A 27,831-nucleotide genomic window follows, 5' to 3' on the forward strand; every position below is an offset into this window, starting at 1 on the left:
TTAGAAATATGGAGGTAAAATAAGAACTTTCTTAATATATTTTATACTGGGTCATTAACATACCTTAGTACACTGTTTCTCAAACTGTGCTCTGCGTAGCCCTTTCCAGGGGCACCACAAGGTTGACAAACTGGAAACATCGATAGGTACAACACATACAGTGAACCACTGGGGCTCCGCATAAATTTTTACACATGTAAAGGGCTCCGGATCCCAAAAAGCTTGAGAACCACTGCCTTAGCACATACCGTAGCAGAACCAATCAAGAAAACAGACTGACTTCAGTGCAGGGGGCCCAAATGCTACCCAGAGCCAATACTACAAATACAGTACTTTGCCAGGAGCATGAAAGGTATTCCATTTGTTACCATTGCTCCAAAATCTGGTCGCCATGCTCCTTACTACTTCATTTATTTCAGCACTTCTGTCTAAAGAGTAGGACCAAGGACACTCCCTTTTATCTTTACTTCAGAGAAATGGGGCCCGTACAGACAACTGTCTGACACGCAGTGCAACCTGGCCCCTCACACCAAGCTAGACCACTGCATGCTGGAACTTGCTGAATATTGTGGGCCCCTTGTAATGGTGGTTCTAGTTGGTCTCACAGGGTCTCAGCGAGGCTCGGACCCTCAGGCTATGTCTACACTGGCGGATTATTGCACAAGAACAGCCATTCTTCTGCAGTGTCCCCACGCTGCCCATCTGCTCTTGCGCAGGAAGATTTACAGCAGAGGTGTGGTAAGAGAGGGCTTCGTGCGCAAGAGCTACGCTCTTTTTCTAACGTGTAAGTTCTCTTGCGCAAGAGCTCTTGTGCAAGAGGGCAGTGTGGACGCTCAGCAGGGGTTTCTTATGCAGGAAAGCCCTATGGCTAAAATGGCCATCAGAGCTTTCTTGCGCAAGAGAGCGTCCACACTGCCATGGATGCTCTTGTGCAAAAGCACAGCTGGCACATGGCAGTGTGGACGTGTTCCTGTGCAAGACTTCTTGCGCAAGAACCCTTGCGCTAGATGTTCTTGCACAAGAAGCCGCCAGTGTAGACATAGTCTCACTGTCCTGGGAGACTGGGGCTACTGTAGGTGTGAGGCATGTTTGGGGTGGGGGGTGTCCAGGCACCCCGGGGACTGTGGCACATCTGGGGACTGGTGGCTTTTGGCTGTGGCTGGTCTGCACTGCAGCCTGCGGGAAGGTGGCTGACCCTCGGGGGGGTGGTGGGAGTCAACCTCCCTTACTAGAGCGCAGTGGGACTGGCTGCTTTCAGGGCTGCCTCAGCAGGTGAATACATCGGACAATACCAACACCGGCTGACAGGGGAGGGGTTTCCTCTTCCCAGGTTACCCCGCCTGTGTGAAGAATGGCAGCTCTAATACTCCGCCCCGGGCCTTGCAGAATGGACTGGGAAAGGTGGGTGGTTCGACCCGGCTTGCGGGGAGGCAATAGCACAATCACCGCCCCCACCCCCCAAGAGTGAATGGTAGTTACCTTCCCTCCTGTGCAGAACTGTCGGCTTGATTGCAGCAAAATGGAAAGTTCCAAATTCTAGTCAGGGCCCAGGGAGGGGGAAGGGATGGAACTTTCTCATCTCAAGATTCTTTTGGCTGCCTGTGGAATCCAACGGCCGTAAACGGCGGCTCGCCGAATTGAAGACTGTCGAGGAGACGCGAGACCTCCTACGTCATTGGCCTGCGGCCTCTGTAAAGGACAGAGCCCTAGCCGGGATGCGCGTAAAGGGTTAATGGGCTGGGAGCAGCCTCCGGGGGAGACGGGGGAGGAGGCGGTCCCGTCTCCTCCCCTCCCCCCAGTGTGTGTAAGATACAGCACGGCTCGAGCCGCACCAGGCGGAGGGGCAGCCCCCCCCCCCCCCGTTTCCCTTGGGCTAGCAGCCGCCCGACGGCCACTCCCCTCCCTCAGACCGGCTCGCTGTCTGCCACGCCGGGCTGAGGCTGATGCCGCCGCGGGTCTGGTGAGTCCGCGCCTGGATGCTGATCCCCTTCTCCGCTTTCTTCTTCCGCAGGCGGCGGCGGCAGCAGTAGCTGCGGCGGCTCCGGCTTCTCCTCAGCCCCCGGCCGCCTCCGAAGGGATGCTGGAGAAACTAGAGCTCGAAGATGAAGGTAAGTCGGAGGCGCCCGCTGCGCGGCAGCCACAGACAGACATTCCCGCCGCTCCGGCGCTGCTGCCTGCCGCTGACACGGGGCTCGCTCCTGGCCCTCATGCGCGGGGAGCCAGAGCGAGGCGCCCCGTGGGGGGAAGGGAACCAGCATTGGGGGGGGGGGGGGGGGAAGCCGAGACAGACGAGCCCGGTCTCTCCAGCGCTGCGCGCACCTCCGCTGGGGGCTTCTGCCCCAAAACTCCCTCCTCCCCCCCCCGCTGCCCGGCACCCTGCTGCCCTTGTAAAGGTTGCGTTGCAGCCGCTCCTGCCCCTTCCCCCGCCCCTTCCCTTTCCCCCATGCTCGTCTCCGCTCATGCGGGATGTGGGGCGATCTCTTCCTACCCACCAGTCCCGGGTGGTCGCTGGGTGCTTCACGGCAGATAGCCCGAGCGAGCAAATGTCGCTTTTCGTCACCCTCCCCCGTGCTGGAGCCTTGAGCGTTTCTCCCCCTTATCGCTGAGCCCAGCTTTACATGTGCGGAGGAGGAAGAAAGCCTTGACACGTGTGGGGGGGTTTGTGTGTTTTGGTTTGCTTTTAAAAAACTTTTGTGTGTCTTGTTGATCACATGTACTTCAGACCTTGCCTTCAAGGTATAAATGACAGATGAAAGATCACAAAATTGGTAATATTATACCAGGTGGGACTATATTAGCAGAAAGTCATTTCACCAACTGATGAATTTCTTCAGAGGGATAGCAGAGTTAGTCTGTACAGGATAAACTTAAAAAACAACAGATAGTCTGGTAACCCTTTAAAGACTAACAAAACTTGTAGATGCTATCATGAGCTTTCATGGGCACAGCCCACTTCTTCAGAAGACCAGAGTGTTGGATGTCCAGAACTAAAATAAATAAGGGAGAAGAAAAAAATGGGAGGGAGGGAAAACAAGAAGAGGCAGTGGGTATAAAAATATCAAGGGGAAAACAGAGCTGGAATGTAACAGGAAAAACTTTTCTTTGCTGCTTCATGTTTTAGCTGTTAATTAGAAGGCTAAGAAATAGTTAACTTTGGACAGTGTTTCCCAATTTTATTTGGCCAGGGAACCCTTTTGAACTTGAAATAATTTTGCAGAGCCCCTGATTGACTGCGTGTTAACATCATCGTCCCCACACTCTGGCTAAGCTGGCATTACACCTGGACGCTTATCATGGCAAACACAAATGAAAATTGTCTTCCATAAAATTCAGGAATGAATGAAAATTCCATTCCATTACAATAATTCAGGTTGTAATGGAATTTTCTCGCTGAACCCCTATTTTCACTTTACAGAACCCCCGGAGTTCCACGGAACACCATTTGGGAAACACTGACTTAGGAGATAAGCTCCTGACTTGCATATTCCTTACAAACACTAAATTGTTTTTATAAAGAAGTTTATATATCTGCTCAAAATTATGGAAGAGAATAAACTTGTCTTTTTGGAGTGTAGGGTGTTGAAAACTTAAGATAGACATTTTTAGACATAATTGTGTAAATCATTTTCATAGTGAATGGCCAAACAAATCTAATGTGCATGTTCATGTTTTAATATTTTAAAGTAGCTAAAACTTCATGGACTGAATCTTACTGAGTTGGTAACAGTTTGGTATATTTTTATTTGCAGGCCATGTAGTCCTATATCTTTAAAAACTTTGAAAATAATAGGCTGAGTCATTCTAGTAAAAAAAAAAAATTCATAAACCAATATGCTAATCAGATGTTCTGCTTGGCAACTATTCCTTTCTGTAGTTGGTACTGCTGTGTACTGTAACTAGCTACACACTTCATATTAAATTCCTTTATGACTCTTAAAGGGTTTTCTTGAATCCTACTGATTTGACTGCTTTTCTGAGACTCTTGCTCTAATTTTTAAAGCAAAAGGTAGGCCAGTCGAATGGATTCATGCCTTTTTTTGTCTTGGTGAATCCTCACCAAAGCAATAAAATCTGCTGCTCCAGTGAAACTTATTTAACAACAATATTTGATGCAAGGAATTCAGTCTCTGCATTTCATCTACTTAGTTGACTTCCTCTTTAAGTTGGAGAGTTAAATTGTAATGTGCAGAGACTGTCCTAACCTTATCTTATTGATTTGCTACAAACATTCAATTTTGGGAAAATATAAATCACCTTTACATTTGTTTACTGTCTGCTTTAATAGTAAGTATTTAGTAATATGTTGAAATGGATGTCTAGTCCTAAACAAACATTGTAATTTACACAAGATAGTACCGATTACTGTGATAGAATAATTTATTTTCCAGTGCACGTATCAGATAATTAAATATGAGCTGAGTCATCACTGCCAATCATTTTCACTAGTCTCAAATTTGTTTTAATTGTGGTATTTCTTGGAACTTTATTTTCCTCTATAAAACTGAAGAGGTATGTGGATCTTCTTTTAAATTGATATATGGGTTTGAGTGTTTGGCTTCAATTTTTGTATTTTGGTTTTGGCATATGTCAGGGCAGTATGTTCCTCCATTGGTGGCGAGTACCTTGGTTAAGCATTTACATAGTAAATGTAGCCTCATTCAGAGGCATTTGCTGTCTTTGTAGGGAACCCATGTAATGTTTGGCTGAAAGGACAGTGATCAAAGCATGGGTATTAAAAATGTTTTATGAGTAAAATAGGTGGCAGAGGTTTGTGCAGAGTATTTCAGTCTAGAAAATGTTGATAAAACTAACAGCTATGCATACTTGTGTGTTTTGTTTTCATTGTCACAATATGTCTTCATATGTGAAGACAATTCACATACAAGTCCAAAGACAGTGGAATGCCTGTGTAAATGTTTACAATGTATATATATTTACTTCAGTCTTTCTCTGTTATTGTGATTACACTTACAGTAATGTTAAGGAAGGGAGAAAAGGAGGAGAGAAAACTAGTTGTGGTTATTTGGTAGAGGAGATGTGATGGGTGATAAGGTCATTCAGAAACAAAAAGCCTTTCAAGAATATAATTAGATTTCATGCCATGGATGCATGTTTATCACATATGTATATATAATATCTAAAATGAGGTGTTTAATTAAAAACGTGTCTTCTAGCTGCTCTGATAAATGAATCTAGCTCTGTGTTTCACATATAGCTAGTTTCCCTAATAGTATGTCTTGTATATCAAATTATGCAGCAGTTCCTTTGGAACTGAATGTCTAATAGAAAGAAGCACTTCAAAATAGTCTTATGTCAGAATGGATCTTGCTTGTGATTCTTTTGAAAGCCTATACAAATGAGAGAATTTCACTGGCATTTTAATATAAAGGAATTAAATTTACAGTAAACTAATTGTTTAAAATGAAGGGGGAAATGAAATGCTGTTTAGAGTACAAACCTTTCTTGTAACTTCATTTTTTTCTTGGAAGGTATGTTGCTTTGCAGAATCTGTTTTCTCAGAAGGGATGGTCTGTAGGTAAAATGGACACTAACTCTCACATCACACTAGTATTAGAAAATTTTGTACCTACTCTTGCTACAATTAACACACAAAATAACCATCTCCGAGAGAAATGTTGATTCTTCTTTCTTTCCCTCAATCCCCTTCCCTGGCTTGTTCACTTTGGACAGTTGACTGGACTCTGTTAGTTTTGCTTTTTTTTGGTCAGTTGCAAATCCTGTCTTCTGTACAGTAGAATGCTACTTTAATTCTTGAACTGGTTGCTCTTACTTACAGTCATGAAGAAGCATTCACTTGTATTAGCTGCAGCAGAGCTAAAACATATTAGCCAGAACATCAACATACACATAGAATGGAAGGATAGGAAGAAGAGATGGGCCAAGAAAGATTTAGTTTGCTTGGATCTGCCCAAAATGCTCTTCTAAACAACAGTAAGAAAAACAGATACACTTTTAATTATGAATAAAAGAGTGGATTACTAGAAAGCTCAGGATATGCTGTTTAAGTGGTGTCTTCTCTCTCAGAAAATGAACATTGACTTATTAAAACATTTTTAATTCAAGATAATTTTCTTTTTAGCAGCAAATGGAAATAAGATACTTGAAATAGGTTTTCTTATTTCATACTGTTACTTTTTTGGGAGGCAGGGACAACCAGTTCCTTGTTACACTGAAAAAATTTAACAAAACTTAATTTAACAAAGCGTGTAGTCAACCTGTGGAACTCCTTGCCAGAGGAGGCTGTGAAGGCTAGGACTATAAGGGTACGTCTAGACTACATGGCTCCGTCGACGGAGCCATGTAGATTTGTTTGTTCGGCAAAGGGAAATGAAGCCGCAATTTAAATAATTGCAGCTTCATTTAAATTTAAATGGCTGCCCCGCTCTGCCGATCAGCTGTTTGTCGGCAGATCGGGGCAGTCTGGATGCTCCCCTGCCGACATGAAAGCACTTTATCGACCTCCCCGGTAAACCTCATCCTACGAGGCATAATGGGGAGGTTGATAAAGGGCTTTCAGGTCGGCGCGGGAGTGTCCAGACTAGCGCACTGAGCCGACAAACAGCTGATCAGCTGTTTGTCGGCTCAGCGCGGCAGCCATTTAAATGAAGCCGCAATTATTTAAATTGCGGCTTCATTTCCCTTTGCCGATCAGCCTAATCTACATGGCTCCATCAATGGAGCCATGTAGTTTAGACACACTCTCTAACAGAGTTTAAAGAGAAGCTAGATAATTTCATGGAGGGTAGGTCCATAAGAAGCCAGGGGATAGAATTGGTGTCCCTGGCCTCTGTTTGTCAGAGGCTGAAGAAGGATGGCAGGAGACAAATCGCTTGATCATTGTCTTCGGTCCACCCTCTCTGGGGCACCTGGTGCTGGCCATTGTCAGCAGACAGGGTACTGGGCTAGATGGACCTTTGGTGTAACCCAGTACGGCCGTTCTTATGTAAAGCTGATGTTGAGTATATGCCTAATAAACTCGCACACGTGGTGTCACATCAAAGTAGATTCCTTCGTTTGTTTCACAGTTTTGGGTTGACTTGTGGAACTTCAGGATAGATCGTGTATTGCATAACTGCTCCAAAAACAAACATCTCCCCCCACCCCAAAAAAAACCCCCAAACCCACCCCACTCTACTCTCCAACTGCTTTCTGTATGAGATCAGTGTCAGGCTATAGTAGGCTTGGGGTTTTATTTTGCTTTTCGCAAAAGGGGGGAGAGTGAGGAAGCTAGCTTAGAGGTAGGAGAAGAAACGTGTTTTTGTGCAGTTAACAGAAAAACCTCAGATTTTTACCAGCATACTTTGAGTTCCTGGGTAGTTTTTATTTTGTTAGAGATGGGAGGGAGGAAATAACTGTTTACACTACTTATTGCAACTGTACCATGATCTTGACAGGGGAATCAGGATTCTCTTCACGTCATCAAATAGTCTAAAATTCCATTAGACTATCTATAGAAGTTCTCCTAGTCTCGGTGTTTACGCTACAGATATCAACCGCATTAAGGATGTTAAAATTTCCATCTATTAGTCAATAGGCACTTCTGCATTCCTCCTTTGAAATGTACAAGAGCCCCTGCATGGCTGCGCCCCTTTGAAACTGCTGCCTCTATGCATTTCAAAGGGGCAGTGGAGACCGGGGTCAGCTGGGGTGAGCTGACCCTGGGCTCCTCGCAGCATTTCTGCAGAACCTCGGATCAGCTGGGGACTCCTCAATTGACCCCAGGTTCTGAGGAAGTGCTGTGCAAAGGCAGCGTTTTAAGGGGGCAGCTGTTGCACAGCTGATCTGTGTATCAGCTGTGCAGCAGCCACCTTGGGGTTTCAAAGTACCCCTCCTCCTGCTTTTCCCTCCCTTTGCTGCCTTTATCTCATAGAGGCAGCAAGGGGACGGGGGAGGTATATGTACTAGTCAAAAGATAAGGAAATGCTTATTGGATAGTTGATTAGTCTTTAACATCCCTAAACAACATACCTGTCAGCTGCAGTAATTTCGGTTGGTTCAGCATTGTAACTGTACCTTGGGTAACTGGTTCTGCTGCAGTGTTAACTCATAGTGTTTACTAGCTTATCCACCAGCACAACTTAAAGAAAATAAAGCGGCAGCACTTACTATACAAAAGCTGCAGTTGTTTTTCATGGTCTCATCCCAGATTAAAGGTTAGGAATAAATTCTTGTGATGCAGTATTCATACTAAGAATGTAGTGGAAGGAAGAGGATAATGGAAGAATATAATGCAGAAGAAAAAACTCATTGCTAACTGTCAGTAGGTACCTTAAATTAATAGGGTAATACTTATCAGAAAAGTCTAGTATGGTCTAAATTTTCAAAAGTAATGTGTGTGGGTATACAACACTCCTGGTAATACATCAAAGAATGAGATTTGTTTTTTTTCCCCCCAACAGTGTCACTTTGACTCATATTTAGCTTTTGGTACACTGTAACCCATAGATCTTTCTACAATACTCCTTCCTAGGCTATAATTTTCACTTTCTGTGTGTGCAACTGATTTTTCCTTCCTATGTGGAGTACTTTGCATTTGTTCTTATTTAATTGATCCTATTTATCTCAGACTTTTTCTCCAGTTTGTCAAGATCATTTTGAATTCTATGTTCTGTGTGCCATTATCTACATCACTGATGAAAAGATTGAATAGAAGCAAACCTAGGACTGATCCCTAAGGAATCCCACTTTGTTATGGTTTACAATATGACTGTGATCCATTGATAACTACTCTCTGGGAAAGGTTATTCAAACCGTTATACTAGTGCCATTTAGGTTGTATTTCCCTAGTTTGTTAATAAGGTCATGCAAGACCATATCAAAAGCCTTACTAAAGTCCAAATGTACCTCATTACTGTTCTCCCCCCCCCCCCCCGCCTCCCCATCCACAAGGCTTGTTGTTAATACATCTTTTCCTGTACTCAAGCATCTTCCTTCAACTGCTTCATATTTACTTTTCTTAAAAGTGCTTTATGCTGACACAGAGCTCTGTTTGTACTTCAGCATCACAGTGAGTGCCCATGAGGTACTTATACAGCCCAGAATGAACACTGGGCTCGTGGTTTTTAATCTTACAACTAGACCCCAAGTGTAGATAAAGAAATATATTGCTGTCCTGTCTAAATCCGCTCATACGGTGCCTGCTTTTCATTCCAAAAAAGTAGAAAGGGTTTCCTTTTCTAGACTGGCCAAAGGGGTTTTTGCAAAGCAATACATGGCCCAGGAACAAAAAATTCTTCCTCCAGAGCACTACTCACTTAGCACTGTAGTGTAGACATATCCTAATTTGAAATACTTAATTTGAATTAGCTTAATTCCAATTAACGCATCTACACACACAAACTATTTCGATATAGCGTTTTGCTAAATCAAAATAGTGCGTCCACACTGAGTGGACCTTGAACCAAAGTTAAGGCTATCTGGAACCAGTGCCGGCAGGGCATTAGATTAGGACTTAGTGTGTGGGGCTGCTGCCTGAGGCTAACTGAGCTCTGTGCTTAAGGGGACCCTACCCCCACCCCGGACAGACAGTTCTCAGGGTTCCCCGCTTGCTTGTCTACCTCAATGAGGGACAGCAAAGCAGTCCTGGTTTGGAGTGCCCTGAGCGCCCGCACTCGGGACACCACAGCACTTGGCCCCATGGAGCCAGAGTTGCCCCTGGGCACGCCGGTGCGTCTCGTGGGGTCGTTGCCATCAGCCCGGCTGCACTTGCTGCAAGCTGCCATCTGGGGGGGTCCATCGGGGGGCTGTTGGGATCCAGGAGGCCCTGTGGGAGAGGAGCCACCTCTGTCCTCCCCACCGGGGGCTCGTGCCCCATTCCTCTCACATCCATCCACTTACCCCTCCCTAGCTCCCGTTCCTGATGTCAAATAAAAGACACGTATGTTCAAAAATAGAAACTGGGTTTATTAAACAAAAAAGGGGGGTGGGGGATGAACCTCTGGGGAGACTGGGAAAAGGAGGTGGGAGAGGGGAAGACCGAGGGTGGGAGAGGGGAGGGGGAAACCTGGGAGCTGGAAGGGGGAAGCAAGGGGAAGAAGGCAGAGGGGAAGCTCAGGGTTGGGGGTCTCGCCAGACCAACTTAGTTTTCATGCAAACCTGCTCCTGAGTTCGCATGTGGCCTTTGGTGGTCAGGCTGGTAGCTATCCTGCCATAGATGGCCTTATTCCTCCGTCTAGTGTGGAGATCATGGACGTTGGGGGCATCCCCCCCCCCCCCAACCTGAATAAGGTCCACGATCTCCACCCTGGACCAGGAAGGCGCCTGCCCTCTCCAGCCCCTGTCAGGCTCCTGGGAGCTGGCAGACTGCTCCTGGGGAGCGGTGGAGGGCTGGCTGCCAGTGGCTTGCTGGCTCATGTTTTGGGACCACTGGTTCAGGGGCCCCCATGGCCACTGCTGGCTCTGGGCTGGCAGGCTTAGAGCTAGCACAGGCACTGTGGCCAGAGTCTACTCCTTTAATAGCTCCAGGGCTGGGGGAGAGGAGAGTAAGTTTTCCTGGCTGTGCCCAGAGTGGCCACTAGGGCTCCCTGTGAAGGGCTGGAGGGCAACTATTTTGAATTAAGTGTCTACACAGCACTTAATTCAAAATAGCTATTTTGTATTTGGCGTTACTCCTTGTAGAATGAGGTTTACCAAATTCGAATTAAGTGCTCTGCTATTTTGAATTAATTTAGAAATAGTGGTTTGTATGTGTGACGTAGTGGGGGTACCTGGCTGGTTTCTATGCTGCTGGCTCTGGGGTAACCCCCACTGGCTGCCATGGGTACCACGACCCAGCAAAACCGGATGAGTCACTATGCAAACCAGTATGGCCAGACACCCCCTATGGAGAGGAACAAAGGACAGTGGAATGCTGCCCTGGCTGGGGGGCAGGGCTGGAAGAGAGTGAGTTAGTTGTTGGCTGGGAGCATGGAGGAGACAGCCTAGGGAAAGGGGCTGGAGTTTAGGGGCCCAGTCTCCCCCATCTCAAGGGGGCCTGAGGCATCCTAGCCCAGCTCTGTGACCAGACTACATCTGGGCTGTGCTGTAACCTGGAGAGGCAATAAACTTCCTCTATTCCACTGGCTGGTACAGTCTGTTTGTGCCATTTCGGGGTGCAGGAGACGGGGGACCCCCAACGCGCCGTCACAGTATGTATAGACACTATTAAAGTTAATTTGAAATAAAGTTTTGAATTAATTTTGCAGTGTAGACATACTTCTTAAGGGTAAGTGCCCAGATCCAGAAATTGAATCCATGTTTGTTGCATGGTAGCACTTGCAACTGCTGTAGGATCACTGAACTTGTTCATTACTGATTATTGTAGATCAACATTAAACCTTTTGGATCAGGGCCAGGCAAAATATAGCCTACTGGCTAGGCAAAATATGGCCCACTTGCCAGATCTGGCCCACCAAGCGCACGGGTGCAACAGGAGCATCAGCCAGGCTCCTGACTGTCCCGCCCCTACATGCCAGTCAGAAAACCTGGCTCTAGGACCCTGTTTCACAGTGAACAGTTGTGAGTGGGGGGGGAGGAGGGGGAAGGGCTTCTCACACTGCTCCCTCCCTCAGCACAATCTCACTGCTCCCTTTGACAGGTGTGGGAAAAATACGGTCCCTCTTGCCTTGGCTTCATTGGAAACAGCAGAACAATTTTGGCTGAAATTCCCCCCAGTCTCTGTCCCCCCAATCAGCCTTGCATTTAATATGGAAAACTTAAGCTCAAATGGTTAGCTTGGCAAACATTATAAACAGGTGAAAACTGCTTTATAATGGGAAGCGTTGGCAACCGAAGATGCTGTGCTGTTGGCTACACTTATACTTCTCTCAAACTCCTTTTGAGTTTTAAATTGCACAGATGCATTTTGGACCAACATAATTATCAATAATTTTAGAAAATCATGAGTTAATCCAGTGTATACCAATGTGATTTGTGCCTTTTTTTTTAATCTTAATATTGAATTATTATAATGCACTCTACATGGGACTTCACTTTATATCCAGTTCGGCAGCTTTAAGGGTCACAGAAAACAGCTGCCTCTTTGGTAAGTAGTGTTTGCTGATAGGCACTTATAGTGCCGGTGATTTGCACTAAACTCTTTCCCAGTTCAGACTAGCTCAGGTTCATTAACTTTCAGAGACTGAGAGACAGGATCTATCTACTACCCCCTTTTTTGTTTGTTTTTGTTTTTGTCTTTACCAATACATTTCAAAAGCCACATCTCATGCAACGCTGCTTGTACCCACAGATAACAAATTCTGCTGAATATCGGTTATCTTTGTGTGTATGTACAAGTAGCTTTGCATGTGATCTAGCTCTCAAAAATACTTTGGTCAAAAACAAAAAAAGGTGGTGGTTCTTTGAAAGGTTGCTGACTCATGATTCAGTACATCCATCTTTCTCTAGTAAATAAACTGCCTATGTTTAGCCCTCCCCCTTCTTTACTCCCCCTTCTTTAACCATGCAGTTTGTACATTTTATCACCAAGACTTCACATAGTGACCCATTCCTTGTCATATCTAATAAATTCTAACTTTATTCAAATCAATTTAAGTTAATAAGCAATTCATCAACTAATAATAATTGAACATACTGAAGTTATTACTACTTACCTGAGTGCAGACTCCAAGCTAAGGCTGAGGGGTTTGGAGCTTGGGAGGGGACTCTGTGCTGAGGCAAGAGGTTGGGGTTAAAGATGTAAAATCATGTTTAATTGGCTAGCCGATTAAATGTGATGTTTAACCAGTAAACCAATTAAAGGGGGATGTGGCAGGGGGGTGCTCTAGCCCAGCTGGCCTGGAGCAATCCTCTTGCAGCAGATGGGTTACTCTGGCCAGGTTGGAGGGCCACTCTCCAGGAAGGATCCCACAGGGCTGTCTCAGAGGGGTAGGGAACTTTCTCAGCCCCCCCCCCCTCCCCTTGTTAATTGGAACTGGTAAGAATCACCCGTTAACCTTTCACATGTCAAGTTGGAGTGAATGGCGTAGAATCTGGGAGAGAGTTTGGCACAGAGGAGAGGGTTCTGACCTGGGGCAGAGTGTTAGGTATGGGTGGAAGTGTGAGGTGTGTAGAGTCTGGCTGGCAGGGACTTACCACAAGCCACTCCCTAGCCTGTGGCACAGCAGGGCTTAGGCAAGCTGCCTTCATACTGTGACCCCATGCTGCTCCCAGAAGCAGCTTGCTGCTAGCACATCTTTACATGTCCAGTGGGGCAGGTGTAGCAGTCCTTATAGGATTGCGGGGAGGTCACAGACTAGAGTTCAGAAGGGCTAGTGGGGGGAGACTGAAGCAGAGACACTTTGGAACAGGGGCAGAGGCTCCCTAGCCTCTTTGTCAGGGTTAGCAGGGGAGAGGTTCCCCACTTCTCTAACATTACTTCCTTCTCCACCCTCCTTACCTCCAGCCCAAAAAAACCCTTGTTTTGTATTTCTCCTACTCTCACCCAACATTGCAGGTTATCACCCAGCTCCCTACCAGCAGTTATTTCCCTCTCCCTCAGCTCCTTCACTACCCTTGACTCTCCCCCAAACCTTTACACTGCTTCTGAGGGTGCAGGAAACTCACTTCTGTATTGTAGATTAAACGAATTATACTCAAAATTGTCTTAATATACCTACTAAGAGATCTATTTGTCAGAAATGTTTTTTTCTGAATCTTTGTATTGTTATAGACATAGATACTGACCATTTTTTTTAATTTCCAAAGTAATGGAAACTGGCATGATTCTTTTTATTTTGACAAATAAAATGCAGCATTTTAAAACATTATGTATAGAAGTTATAATTTTTGGTGCAAAATTCCCCCCAGAGTACACTGTGTGAAAAAATCTTATGTTCATGTACCACAAATGGAAGGGGGTGAGAAGAATCCTAAAAGGGATATTTTTGCATTTAGGTTTATTATACTATTGTAGTATTCAACCTTAATAAACAGGGTGGATACAAAAAAATCAATGGTTTTTAAAAATTAAAAAATAGCATTTTTTATTTCAGATTCTTTTGATAATGCTTTGAGGGGGAAAAAGTATGTAAAGATAGTTTTAATTGATGTACATTATAGCTCAAAGATCTCATAATGGAATAGAGATTATACTTTTAATTTTGCATTATGATACAATATATTTATGTAGTACTTAAGAAAAGTTTTGTAAATGAGTTCCAATTATTCATGTATTAGAGACCTAATCTTATGTGGTTTGAGTCTTCTGTATAGCTTTAGGCTAATCTCTATACCCAATCAGACTCAGTGCTTAGTCTAAAACAGTGTTTCCCAAACTATGGGCCACGGCCCGATACTGGGCCACTGGAAAAAAATACTGAGCCTCAGCATGGTTGCCGGGGTGTTCCAGGCTCCCAGAGTGCCCGTGTGGCACCGGGTCCGCCAAGCCCTTGGCCGGCCTGGGCATAACCTGCAGCCTGATGTTCCAGCTCTCAGCAGAGGTGTAGCTAGGGGAGGTCAGGAGCAGGGGGGAGAGGAGAGCCGGCCACCAGAAGCAACACTGGACACGAGAATCGGGGCGGGCTTTGGAGATTTGGGGCGGAGGGGCAGCCGGTGGAAGCAGAGCTGGAAGGGGGCTGGCCGGGAGATCAGGAGGAGGAGTAGGGAAAAAGCAGCTGCCGGAGGTAGGGCTTGCCTGGGGCATCGGAGCTGGCTGGGTGAGATTGGGGGGCCAGCGGAAGCAGGGCTGCTGGGGGGCGCGAGGTAGGGGGTAGGGAGCTGGCTGGGGAAGATGGGGGAGATTGGGAGGAGAAGCAGGGGAGAACTGGGTATCTGGGAGGAGGTTGGAGGAAGTGGGGCTGTCCAGAGGCGCAGCGGGGGGAGCAGGACTGACCCAGACATATGTAGATCTTGGGGCGCTGCCCACCCCCACACCTCCTGCAAAGCATGAGTGAGTCTGGCCTGGGGATTCTATTGTGCCTCCCACCCCCTCGAGTAGTTGCGAACTGGCTGGCTGGTAGACACACTCATGCAACCTGAGCACAAACTGATACAACTAGTAATAATAAAACGCACCTAATGAGAAAATACCAGACATGTTATATGTCTGGTATTTTCTCAGTTTGTTTTTTATGTGTGTATATTTTTGGGCTGCAAAAAAACAGTACTGGAAAAAAAAGGGTTCCAACTAAAGTAAAAGGTTTGGGGAAACCCTGGTCTAACCAGCTTTTTGTCTCTTACACTCCATTTATCCAATCCATATTCTTTAACTTGTTGGCAAGAATATTGTGGGTGACCATATCAAAAGCTTTGCTGAAGCTGAAACTGGGGGCTTTGGGAGGACCAGAAACAACTTATTTGAATATTCATCATTTGATTGATTGATATGCAAATGAATGTTACCGGTCCTCCAAAAGCTCGTGAATGGATTTACTGGTCCCCGTGTCAAAAACTTTGGGAACCCCTGGTCTAAAAGACACTATCAGAGATGGTTAGTTTTGCAGTTCTTTGGATTTGTGTCCCCAGTGCTAAAACATTTTTGCTGTTAACAATCATGTTTAAATAATCTATAGATGTGAGAAATAACAGACCTCAATCCTATTGTCCTTTTGCAAACTTGTGTACACAGAATCAATCCCTTACCTCTCTTTAAAAGTGCAAAGTTTGAAAACAAGTTCAATGAACAGAAGACTGTTGGGGGCAAAATAGATCAGACAAGGAGAAGAAATCTGGAGATCAATGTGAAAAGGGAGGGACAGACAGGAGAAACAAAAGTGAAACTGAGCAGCATATTCCAAAGTGTAGCCTTTTATTTGAGATCTATTGTACCATTCTTTCACTAAAAGGAAAAACCTATAATGGCAGCAGGCCATTAAAATATTCCCAAACTGGGTCTCTTACCAAGTTCCTTTACCTATGGGTAAGACAATGCAACAAAGAAATGCAAGGCCTGGTTGCCAGAATGAAACAACATCTTGAGAAGTGTTCTTTCTCAGGAGGAAGCTGTATTGAAGATGATGAAAGGAACATGTCTGAACATGCAAGATCTTTAGGTTGGTAAACTTTTTTATTTCATACTTAAGGGCTGCCTGTCTTCCTTCCTCTAGGGATGGAGACTCCACTACTTCCCTAGGTAACCTATTCCAGTGCTTCACCACCCTCCTAGTGAACTAGTTTTTCCTAATATCCAACCTGGACCTCTCCCACCACAACTTGAGACCATTGCTCTTTGTTCTGCCATCTGTCATTACTAAGAACAGCCTCTCTCCATCCTCTTTGGAACCTCCCTTCAGGAAGTTGAAGGCTGCTATCAAATCCCCCCTCACTCTTTGCTTCTGCAGACTAAACAGACCCAATCCCTCAGCCTCTCCTCATAAGTCATATGCTCCAGCACCCTAATCATTTTGGTCGCCCTCCGCTCATCAGATCTCGGAGGGCGTCCACATCCTTTTTGTAGTAGGGGGCCCAGAAGTGGACACAATACTCCAGATGCGGCCTCACCAAAGCCGAATAAAGGGGAATGATGACATCTCTGGATCTGCTGGCAATGCTCCTCTTAATGCAACCTAATACGCCATTAGCCTTCTTGGCTACAAGGGCACACTGTTGACTCATATCTAGCTTCTCATCCACTGTAACCCCCCAGGTCCTTTTCTGCAGAACTACTACTTAACCAGTTGGTCCCCAGCTTGTAACTATGCTTGGGATTCTTCCGTCCCAAGTGCAGGACTCTACACTTGTCCTTGTTGAACCTCATCAGATTTCTTGTGGCCCAATCCTCCAATTTGTCTAAGTCATTCTGTACCCTATCTTTGCCCTTAAGCGTATCTACCTCTCCCCCCAGCTTAGTGTCATCCGCAAACTTGCTGAGGGTGCAATCCATCCCCTCATCCAGATCATTAATAAAGATATTGAACAAAACCGGTCCTAGAACCGAACCTTGGGGCACTCTGCTAGAAACCGACCGCCATCCTGACATCGAGCCATTGATCACTACCCGCTGGGCCCGGCCTTCTAGCCATCTTTCTATCCATCTTACCGTCCATTTATCCAATCCACAATCCCTTAACTTACTGGCAAGAATATTGTGGGAGACCATATCAAAAGCCTTGCTAAAGTCAAGGTATAAAACATCCACTGACTTCCCCATGTCCACCGAGCCAGTTACCTCATCATAGAATCTAATCAGATTGGTCAGGCACGACTTGCCCTTTGTGAATCCATGCTGACTACTCCTAATCACTTTCCTCTCATCCAATTGCCTCAATATGGATTCCTTAAGGATCCCTTCCATGATTTTTCCAGGAACCGAGGTAAGACTGACCGGCCTATAGTTCCCTGGATCATCCTTCTTCCCTTTTTTGAAGATGGACACTACATTTGCCTTTTTCCAATCGTCCGGGATCTCTCCCGATCTCCACGAGTTTTCAAAGATAATGGCCAATGGCTCCACAATGACATTTGCCAACTCCCTCAGTACTCTCGGATGCACTAAGTCTGGACCCATGGATTTATATACGTTTAGCTTTTCTAAATAGTTCCTAACCTGTTCTTTACCCACCACGGACTGTCCATCTTCATCCCATCTTGCGTCAGTTGGCTCAGAAGTCCAGGAGCCGACCTTGTCCGTAAAAACAGAGGCAAAGAAAGCATTGAGTACTTCAGCTTTCCCCACATCATCTGTCACTAGGTTACCTCCTTCATCCATTAGGGGCCGCACACCCTTTCTGATCACCTTCTTGTTAACATGCCTATAGAAACCTTTCTTGTTATCCTTCACATCCTTAGCCAGTCGCAATTCCATTTGCGCTTTCGCCTTCACCCCCCGGCATTCTCGAGCTATACCTTTAAACTCCTCCCTGGTCATTTGTCCAAGTTTCCACTCTTTGTAAGCTTCCTTTTTGTGCTTAAGTTCACCAAGGATTTCCCCTGTAAGCCAGTCCGGTCTCCTACCATGTTTGCCTCTCTTGCTACGCGTCGGGATGGTTTCTTTCTGTGCCTTCAATAAGGCTTCTTTAAAATACTGCCAGCTGTCCTGGACTCCTTTCCCCTTCATGTTAACATCCCAGGGGATTCTGCCCATCAGATCTCGGAGGTAGTCAAAATCTGCTTTTTTGAAGTCCAAGGTGTGTATTTTAGTACTCTCTTTTCTTCCTTTGGTCAGGATCCTGAAATCTACCATCTCATGATCACTGCTTCCCAGGTTGTCACCCACCTCCACTTCCCCTATTAGTTCCTCCCTGTTTGTGAGCAGGTCAAGTTGCGCACGGCCTCTGGTCGGATCCTTCAGCACCTGTGTCAAGAAGTTATCCCCAACATTCTCCAAAAACTTCCTGGATTGCCTGTGTACTGCCGTATAGGTTTCCCAGCAGATGTCAGGGTGATTAAAGTCCCCCACGAGAACCAGGACCTGCGATCTGGAAGCTTCACTCAGTTGTCTGAAGAAAGCCTCATCTACCTCATCCACCTGATTCGGTGGCCTGTAGCAAATACCAACCACAACATCAATGCTGTTGTTTGCTCCTTTAAACTTAACCCATAGACTCTCAACAGGTTTTTCTCCCTCTTTATACTGGAGTTCAGAGCAATCGTAGTGCGCTCTTACATATAGTGCAACTCCTTCTCCTTTTCTCCCCTGCCTGTTGTTCCTGAACAGTCTATACCCTTCCATGACAGCGCTCCAGTCATGCGAGGCATCCCACCAAGTCTCTGTTATCCCAATTAAATCATATTTCTTGGTCTGGGCCAGGGCCTCCAGTTCTTCCTGTTTGTTGCCCAGGCTTCTCGCATTAGTGTACAAACACTTCAGGTAACCAGTTGATCGTCCTATCTTCTCCATTCGAAACATGGGTCCTCCTTTCTTGCCCCTTCCTCTCTGCATTTCTTCCCGGTATCCGACTTTCCCACTCCCCTCAGGGTTTTGGTCACCGTCCCCCGACGAACCTAGTTTAAAGCCCTCCTCACTAGGTTTGAAAGCCTGCCCGCGAAGATGCTCCTTCCTCTCTTCGTTAGGTGGATCCCATCTCTTCCTAACAATCCTTGTGCCCGGAACAGAGTCCCATGGTCGAAGAAACCAAAGCCCTCTCTGCGACACCATCTGCGCAACCACGCATTTACGTCCTCAATTCGATGATCCCTGCCCAGTCCTTTCCCTTCAACAGGGAGGATGGAGGAGAATACCACTTGCGCTCCAAATTCTTGGATCCTTCTTCCTAGCGCTACATAATCCGCAGTAACACGCTCAAGATCATTCTTGGCCGTATCATTAGTTCCCACGTGGAGAAGCAGGAAGAGGTAGCGATCCGAAGGTTTGATCAGCTTGGTAAGCCTTTCAGTGACATCCTGAATGCGAGCTCCCGGTAAGCAGCACACCTCTCGAGATTCCAGGTCTGGACGGCAGAGGGATGGCTAAGTCCCTCTTAGGAGGGAGTCCCCGACCACCACCACCCGTTGTTTCCTTTTGGGGGTGGTGGCCGTGGAACCCCCATCCGTAGGACTACGCATCCCGTGCCTTCCAGTAGATGGTGTTCCCTTCTGGTTTCTTCCTTGTGAGGTCCCTTCCAGAGCTTTCAGCACTGCAGAGCCTGTGGAGAGAGCTTGAAAGCGATTGCTTACCTCTATAGCATTGGGGGATTCCCGTGCTGGCCTTTTTCCCCTTCTAGAAGTTACATGCTGCCAGTTCTCTTCTTGGTCACGTACTGCCCTCTCTGGCTCTTCTGCCTGCCGTGCTTGAAGGATTAAATGCTGCCTTCTATCGAGGAAGTCTTCATCCTCTCTGATCAAGCGTAGGGTCGACACTTGGGCCTCCAGTCCTCTAATTTTTTCTTCCAAAATGTCGACCAGCTTGCACTTGGTGCAGATGAAATCCGTTCTTTCTTCCGGGAGGAAGACAAACATGGCACACTCTGTGCAGGTAACAACAGCAGACCCATCACCAACCATCGCTGCTGTCCTGGAAAAGGGATTTAAAAAGAAAGGCAAGAGAACCTCCCGCCCTTTCTTCTCCCTTTCCAAACTCCCTGTTAACACTCACCTGTTCGCAAGCTCCTTGGTTGCTTGCCCACTGCCTTATAAAGCCCCTCTCCCTACCAAGGCTCAGCCAATCAGTAGAGGCTTCTAGAATTCAAACTTTAATTAGAAGCCAACAGTTTCCACCTGATGTTCTAAAGAAAGTTCACTGGTGTAAGTCACTTAAGCACTAGGATTCAGAGCAGTTGAAATGCTCATCTCACTTTTTAACAGCTGTAACTTCTGCCAGTGTAGAGAAAATATTTGGATTAATTCATTCCAAATTGAGAAATCATTTGGTACTCGAAAAAGCAGGAAAGCTTGTTTGTTTGTTTTTTTTCCTTTCTTTTCCAGGTTATGAACAAACAGGAAAACAAAGGTGAAGATGACTGAGTTAGCTGTAGAAGCCAATATTTTAAGTTTCTCATGTTGACCTGGCTGATAGTTTAATGTTTTCTTAGTTTTTAATTGCAATAGTTAAATAAAATATTATTTTAACAAAAAACCTGATTTTAAAAACTTGAATGTTTAACTAAATTCAAAAATTCATATGCTTGTTTTGTTAAAATGTTTGCTGTTGAAGAAAAAAATCCAGAAAACATAATGTTATTTTTAGTTAAATAAAACAATTTAAATGTCTGTCTGGTGATGGTTTTTCTCCTAATACGGCATGGCAAGACAGTCCTCCAAATATTAATGATTAACCAGTTGAATTGGAGAGAGTTCACCTCCCAATGACTTCATAAATATCTGCTTCATTTACCTTTGGTAAATGAAATAACCAAACAATCAGTCATTTTCTGAAATAGCTGTAAAATGAATCTGAAAAGTTTTCAAAAGAAATCACTGTTTACAAATGTACAGGGTGTACCTTCTAAAAATGAAACTCATGTCTGTGACTTGTGACGCATATGTATCAAGGTTATGACAACCAACAAGAATGCACTTTTATGTAGAAAACCATTATTTAAATCAAGTATTCCTGACTAGTGATTTAAATCAACTTGTAAATCAAATCCACCCTGACCTTAAGTGCCCCAAACCACATGCTAAACTTGTAGGCTATGTCTACATTGGCATCCCTTTCCGGAAAAGGGATGCTAATGAGACACTTTGGAATTGCAAATCCGCGGGGGATTTAAATATCCCACGCGGCATTTGCATTTACATGGCTGCCGCTTTTTTCCAGCTCGGGGTTTTTGCCAGAGAAAAGCGCCAGTGTAGACGTGATTCTCTGGGAAATAAGCCCTTTTACTTGAAAGTAGGAATAAGAGATCTTCTGGAAAAGGGCTTATTTTCCAGAGAATCGCGTCTACACTGGCGCTTTTCTCCGGCAAAAACCCCGAGCCGGAAAAAAATGGCAGCCATGTAAATGCAAATGCCGCGGGGATATTTAAATCCCCCTGCGGATTTGCAATTCCAAAGTGTCTCATTAGCATCCCTTTTCCGGAAAGGGATGCTACTGTAGACACAGCCGTAGAGAAGAGACCTACAAGTCCTGTGTACATTGGGAAAGAGACATACTATAGAAGAGGTTTTACCATTAATTATAGATGAAGTTTTACTCTTTAGTGTAGAGGAGGACACATTTAAAAATATTAGGTGCAGTTTTACCAGCACCTAACCTCTAAAAATGTATTTGCCATAGGAGCCTTCCACACTAAAGAGTCTTTTCTCCACGACTATTCCTAACAGAACACTCTGTTCTTTCGAGCCTCAGCCTCCACCACATACCCCTGTGCCCAGTGTATAGTTCAGGGGTCTGCAACCTATGGCTCCATTCCCAGGCCTCCTTACCTGGCCCCCTGGAGATAGCACTGTTAAGAAAACAGCCTCTTCTCCCGCTCACTTCTTTATGGCTATGTCTCTGATTGTCACGCCTGTAATTGATCTTCCGGTGTTCAGTTCAGGGGGGTCTACATAAGATCTACTAAATTGAATGCTGCAGCTCCAGTATGAACCTGGGATTGTGAGTTCGAACAATCACTCCCATCAGCCTCCCTCTGCGAAGGCGGTGCCAAGCTCAGTTTGTCAGCCGACTCCAGCTATGTGTTTTACATAGCTGGAGTTGCATAACAACCTGACTTTCCAGGTCTAGTGTAAATCTGGCATATGTCTGGCTGCTCCTGACTGGTAGCAGTAGTAAGGATGTTAAATATCAATTAATTTACAAGTCGAATAGTCGATCCAATTTCCATCGACTACTCAACTAGTCCATAGGCACTTCCGCATTCCCTGTTTTGAAATGTTCAAGAGGCCCACTGGGGGCTCTTGTGCATTTCAAAGTTGGAATTCCGCATGCAGCCCAGGCCATTAGAAAGTCCCACTGACTCCAGGCTCCACACAGGCGCATCTGCTTTGAAATGCCCAAGAGCCCGGAGACCTGGTGAGACTGTTAGCCTTTCTCATTTCACAACATTTCACTGTAAGTAAAATATTTCTCTTTGTGAACGTCTCAAATAGCAAAGGATATGCTGTACACAGAGAAACAGTGATAGTGACTTGAAAGAATACGCTGTCATTGCACAAAGTGTGTGTGTATGGAGGAGTGGGATGTAGAAATTATATATATTCAGTTGAAAGATTAATCTAAATGTTACAAGTAATAGAAGGTAAATTTTAAGATAGAAATGTCATTTCTATTAAGCAGAAACAATCCAATGGACATTCTGAAAGTCCATGTCTAAATAGAACATTGTGTATTAAAGATTTACCATAAGGGGGAGGAGAGAGAAGTGGGCCTTTGCCAATTGTTCTGTGTGATGTTAAAAAGAAAGCCTGAACACTTCCGCTTCATTTCCATCAACATGAGAAAGTAATGACTTTTCTACTCTGGGGCTATGTCTAGACTACATCCCTCTTTCGAAAGAGGAATGTAAATTAGACAGATCGAAATTGCAAATGAAGCCGTAATTTGAATTATCCACGCTTCATTTGCATAATGACGACCGTGCAGTCTTTTGAAAAAGGGCTTTTCGAAAATAAAACCATTGTCTAGACACTGTTCTGTAGAGGGGGAAAAAAAAACCCTTTTTCAAAAGAACCAGCAAATCTCCCCCCTCCCCCAAGCATTACGGTTCTTTCGAAAAAGGAGGGCTTTTTCGAAAACTGCATCTGGAGGGTGGATTCACTTTTGAAATACAGGCAGTCCCTGGGTTACGCAGATCCAACTTATGTCGGATCCGCGCTTACGAACGGCGCATTTCTCGCCCCGGAGGACGGGGGTGGCAGAACCGCCCAGATGTGCCGCGGGTCCCGCTGTCCGCGTCCTCCGGGGCGAGAAAAGCTGCTCCGCGTCTCCCTGGTCTGCTGCCCCCCCCCCCCCCCCCCCCCCACCGCCAAGCAGACCAGGGAGACGCGGAGCAAAGCCGCGGAGGACCCGGGCAGTGGGACCGCAGGCGCATCTGGGCCGTCTCCCGTCCGGGTTCTCCACATCTTTGCTCCCCGTCTCCCTGGTCTGCTGGGGGAGGGGGGCGCAGCTAGTGTGCACCCCCCTCCCCCCCCCAAGCAGACCAGGCTTTTCTCTGGACGCCTGTGGTAGAGCAGCTGGGTTGCTGCCAGTTAGTCCCGCAGCGCCACTCTCGGCGCCACTGGACCAACCTGGCAGCACCCCAGCTGCTCTGCCCCAGGTGTCCTGATTCAGCCGCTGCTGGTCAGTTTCAGTAGCGGCTGAATCAGGACGCCTGGGGCAGAGCAGCTTGGGTGCTGCTGGGTTGCTCCAGTACCACCGCTCCTCGGCGCTAATGGACCAACCCAGCAGCACCCCAGCTGCTCTGCCCCAGGCGTCCCCAAGTCAGCCGCTGCTGAAACTGACCAGCGGCTGACTACAGGAAGCCAGAGGCAGAGCAACTCTGCCTCGGGCTTCCTGGAATCAGCCGCTGATCAGTTTCAGCAGCAGCTGACTTGGGGACGCCTGGGGTTCTTAAGTTGAATCTGTATGTAAGTCGGACGCCAGTTCCGACTTACATATGGATTCAACTTAAGAACAAACCTATAGTCCCTATCTTGTATGTAACCCGGGGACTCCCTGTACCTGTTTTAGAAAGAACTCGCAGCCACCATGATGCAAATGAAGCACAGGAAATTCAAATCCCGGCTTCATTTGCAATTTCGATCTGTCTAATTTACATCCTTTTTTCGAAAAAGGGATGTAGTTTACATATACCCTGGTAGACTATAGGGGCAGTGGAGAGAACTAGTGAAATTAAGGTATTTTGAGATCTTGAGCCTGGAAGTCCTTTGAGAGAGGAAAATCTTTAAATACTGATTTAAAATTTTAATTCTTTGTGCTAAATCAGTATTTGGGAGCAAATCATATCTCTAACTCAACATTGTCCAGTCAGTTAAGGAGTGAGAGAGACAAGCATTTGTATAGTCCCCAATTTTTCCAGCAAAACCAGAGAAGACTAAATATGACATTCCTTGTATTATTAGGGTTTTATAAAAAACATTATAACAGTACAAAAACCATTCAGGAGCTTCTTACACACAAAGAAGCAGGGAGAAGTAAAACAAAACACCCGTTCAGCTTACATTTTAAGACTGAATTTCCTTGTTCAGATAAGGATAAGACACTACTTATCTGTCTTAGAGTGGGTCTAGACTACGGGGCTTCTTCAAAAAAAGTGGCTGCTTTTTGGGGGGGCGGGAAAAAAAACTTCCCCTGCGTCTAGACTGCTGTCATGTTCTTTCGAAAGTAAATCGAAAGAATGTGGCAGCTTTTTCGACGGCGGAAAACCTCGTTTTATGAGGAAGAACGCCTTTTTTCGAAAGTGCTCTTTCGAAAAAAGGTGCTATGTTATGCACTACTTTTTGAAAGGAGAGCATTCAGACTGCCTAGGTGCTCTCTCTTGAAAAAGCAGCTTGGTTTTTCAAAAGTACTGGTTGTAGTCTTCTTCAAAAGAGGCTTGCAGTCTAGACGTAGCCTTAGTGAGGACTGTATTGGTTACTCTCATTTCAGTTTATCTACACAGTGACTGGCATTGGTTTAATTAAATCACTTTAAAAAGTCACATTTCAAATGGCTCTTTTGGGCTAACGTAAGTGGATTCTCAGTGGACCTCAGTCTTATCTAAGCCAAAGTACCTACCTGCTGCACATGGATTTCCAGTAGTTTAAAATAAATTGGTTTTGTTAATTAAACAGTACAGCTGTTTCATGTATACAAGGCTTTGAGGCTAGCAAGCAAATAAATTATGCGGTATTATACATCATTTAATTTTTTTTGGTGCAGAATTCCCACAAGCGTATAGGAGAAGGCAGATTCACTGCTAGTTCCCTTCCTTCTCAACTGTCCCCTTCATATTTAGTCACAAGTAATTCATCTCTCAGGTGAGGAGCTCTTTTAGGGGACCTTCAAACTCAGACTGTTGAGCACAATCCACTAGAATTGTGGCCTCTAATGTTAATATACAATTAACAATCTTTGAATGTCTTGTATTTGGTGACCTTCCTCTTGTAGTCTTAAGTAACATTTCTCTGAGAAGCACCTTTTTTAAATACCTACCGTATTTTCCGGTGTATAGGGCGACTGGGCGTATAAGACGACCCCCTAATTTTTTAATTAAAAGATAGGGTTTCATCTTATACCCCAGCACCCCTCCGCCTCCTTTGCTCCCGGTGTCCCTGGTCTGCTGGAGACGGTCCCCAGCAGACCAGAGGCACCGGGAGCAAAGCCGCAGCAGCTTTGCAAAGCCTCGGGGGAAGCCGGCGGGGGGGCAGCCCAGGCGCACCTGGGATGCCCCCCCGCCCGAGCCCCTCCGTGGCTTTGCAAAGCCGCGGAGGGGCTCCGGCTGGGGGGCATCCCAGGTGCGCCTGGGCTCCCCCCCCCCGCCGGCTTCCCCCGAGGCTTTGTAAAGCCGTGGAGGGGCTTGGGTGAGGGGGCAGCCCAGGCACGCCTGGGATGCCCCGCCGCCGGAGCCCCTCCACAGCTTTGCAAAGCCTCGGGGGAAGCCGGCGGCGGGGCATCCCAGGCGCGCCTGGGATGTATACCCGGCGTATAAGACGACCCCCAATTTTTGGGGGATGTTTTTTAACATCAAAAGTCGTCTTGTACGCTGGAATATACGGTAGTTTTTCATTGCGTGGAGTAATTAGACTTTGGGAAAGTCATGGGGCTCCCTAATAGGAAAAAATGTATACTGTCGGTTATTCTTTAATAGGTGGATTTGAAACTTGTAGAAAGTATTAAGTTGATAGCAGTGGCAATTGAAGTTTCAACCTCTATTCACAAACTCCATTAATGCAGTTTTCCCCAAAATGCGGGCTTTGAAATGATGGCTTAGAGCTGATTATCTAATATAGCAACAGCACTGTAGAAAACCTAAAGCTCAGTGATGTACTCATTACCAATCCACTGGGCTGTCTGGAGGTATTTTTGGTTTGACTAGAGAGTGGAAAAACTGTATCCCCCTAATTTATATCCCAAGCCAAAAACTGAATTTTAAAATACTGTTTCTGCTTCCCATTGCTCTGCTCTAAGTTACAAGGCTTTTGAAAAGAGAAGAGTAAATTAGTGTGTGTGTGCGTGCGTGTGCGCCTGGACAGGATATTGTATGGTTATTATGTCTCAAAGGGGTAGCTGTGTTAGTCTGTAACTTTAAAAACATCTAGTAGTCCTGTGGTACCTTAGAGACTAATATATAGTATCATGAGCTTTCCTGGGCAAAATCCATTTCTTCAGATGAGCTCAACCTCAAGTGGGGGAATAAAGAGGGAGGGATGCAGAATTTATAACAGAGAAAGAAGGGAGAGGAGGGGAAAATTAGCACCAGCACTATGACTGAAAAGTAATGAGGGTAATTGGGTGGGCTGGAAGTGTCCCATATTTAGCTTTTGATGTCAATGAAGTGTGAAATGAAAGCTGGTTTTATAATGGGCCATCCAATTCTTGTTTTGTTCAGGCAAAAGAAAACCCTGTCAAATTTGCATATGAAGGTCAATTCTGCGCATGCACATGCACACACACACACTCTCTCTGTAATTGGTTTGTGAAATTCCTTTGTAGAAGAATGGCTACATGAGTGCCCAGGCAGGTTAACAATGGATTTAAAAGTAGCCATTCTTCTTGGACTCTTGTATCTCCTGATACTCATTACCAATGCACAGATGAGGTACAGATATGCAGTAAATTGTTCAGTCACACCAGGTTAATAGCAGTCTTGTATTCAACCCCAGTGTCCTGACTGTTAATCAGATGACCTATCAACTGAATCATACTATCGCCAAGTTTTGTGCAAAAATGAGTGAAGAAAGGAAAGAACAAAATGGTTTTTAACCTGAGATTTTGAAAAACAGAAGACAAAGAGAAGAACAGACAGCACTGGGAAGTAGGAAACAATAGATGGAATTAAAGACTAGGGAAATAAACTTGGCATGGTCTATAGCAGTGTTCTCAACTTTTTTTATAAAGTGCCCCTTTAAAAAAGAAAAGTATCGCCAGTACCTACAGTTTTCACACGCACAATTTTTTTTCTACGATGTCAACACATTTGTTTAAACAACTTAATAGTAACTGGGCAGGTGATGAAATTTTTTAGTGTAAAAAGTACAAAATTAATAAAATGCTATAAAACTTAAACAAAAATTATGTTTTCTACAATTTTCAGTTATGTTGACGTATCCCCCAGACTTCTCTTGAGTACTCTTAAGGCTATGTCTAGACTGGCATGATTTTCTGCAAATGCTTTTAACAGAAAAGTTTTTCCATTAAAAGCATTTGCGGAAAAGAGTGTCTAGATTGGCACGGATGCTTTTCCACAAAAGCACTTTTTGCGGAAAAGCGTCCGTGCCAAACTAGATGCGGTTTTGCGCAAGAAAGCCCCGATCGCCGTTTTCGCCATCGGGGCTTTTTTGTGCAAAACTGTTTTTAGCTGTCTATACTGGCCC

General features: G+C 45.4%; 1 protein-coding gene across 15 annotated transcripts in view; it reads left to right on the top strand.

Annotated features, from left to right (window-relative positions):
- PRKAG2 (protein kinase AMP-activated non-catalytic subunit gamma 2) overlaps positions 1-27,831 on the top strand; it is a 387,855-nt gene that overhangs the window by 271,803 nt on the left and 88,221 nt on the right. For 14 of the 15 annotated variants that reach the window (XR_012902124.2, XR_012902125.2, XR_012902126.2 and 11 more), the window contains one exon: positions 2,012-2,108. Coding sequence is in view for 12 of the 15 variants with exons in the window: in XM_075922807.2 (XP_075778922.1) it covers positions 2,012-2,108 (97 nt within the window). In the remaining 3 variants the exon portion in view is untranslated. The remainder of the gene's footprint in view (positions 1-2,011; positions 2,109-27,831) is intronic. The other variant, XM_075922820.2, reaches the window with a different exon arrangement.

Source organism: Pelodiscus sinensis, chromosome 2 (assembly GCF_052426305.1).
Source record: "Pelodiscus sinensis isolate ZL-2025 chromosome 2, ASM5242630v1, whole genome shotgun sequence".
NCBI lineage: Eukaryota > Metazoa > Chordata > Testudines > Trionychidae > Pelodiscus > Pelodiscus sinensis.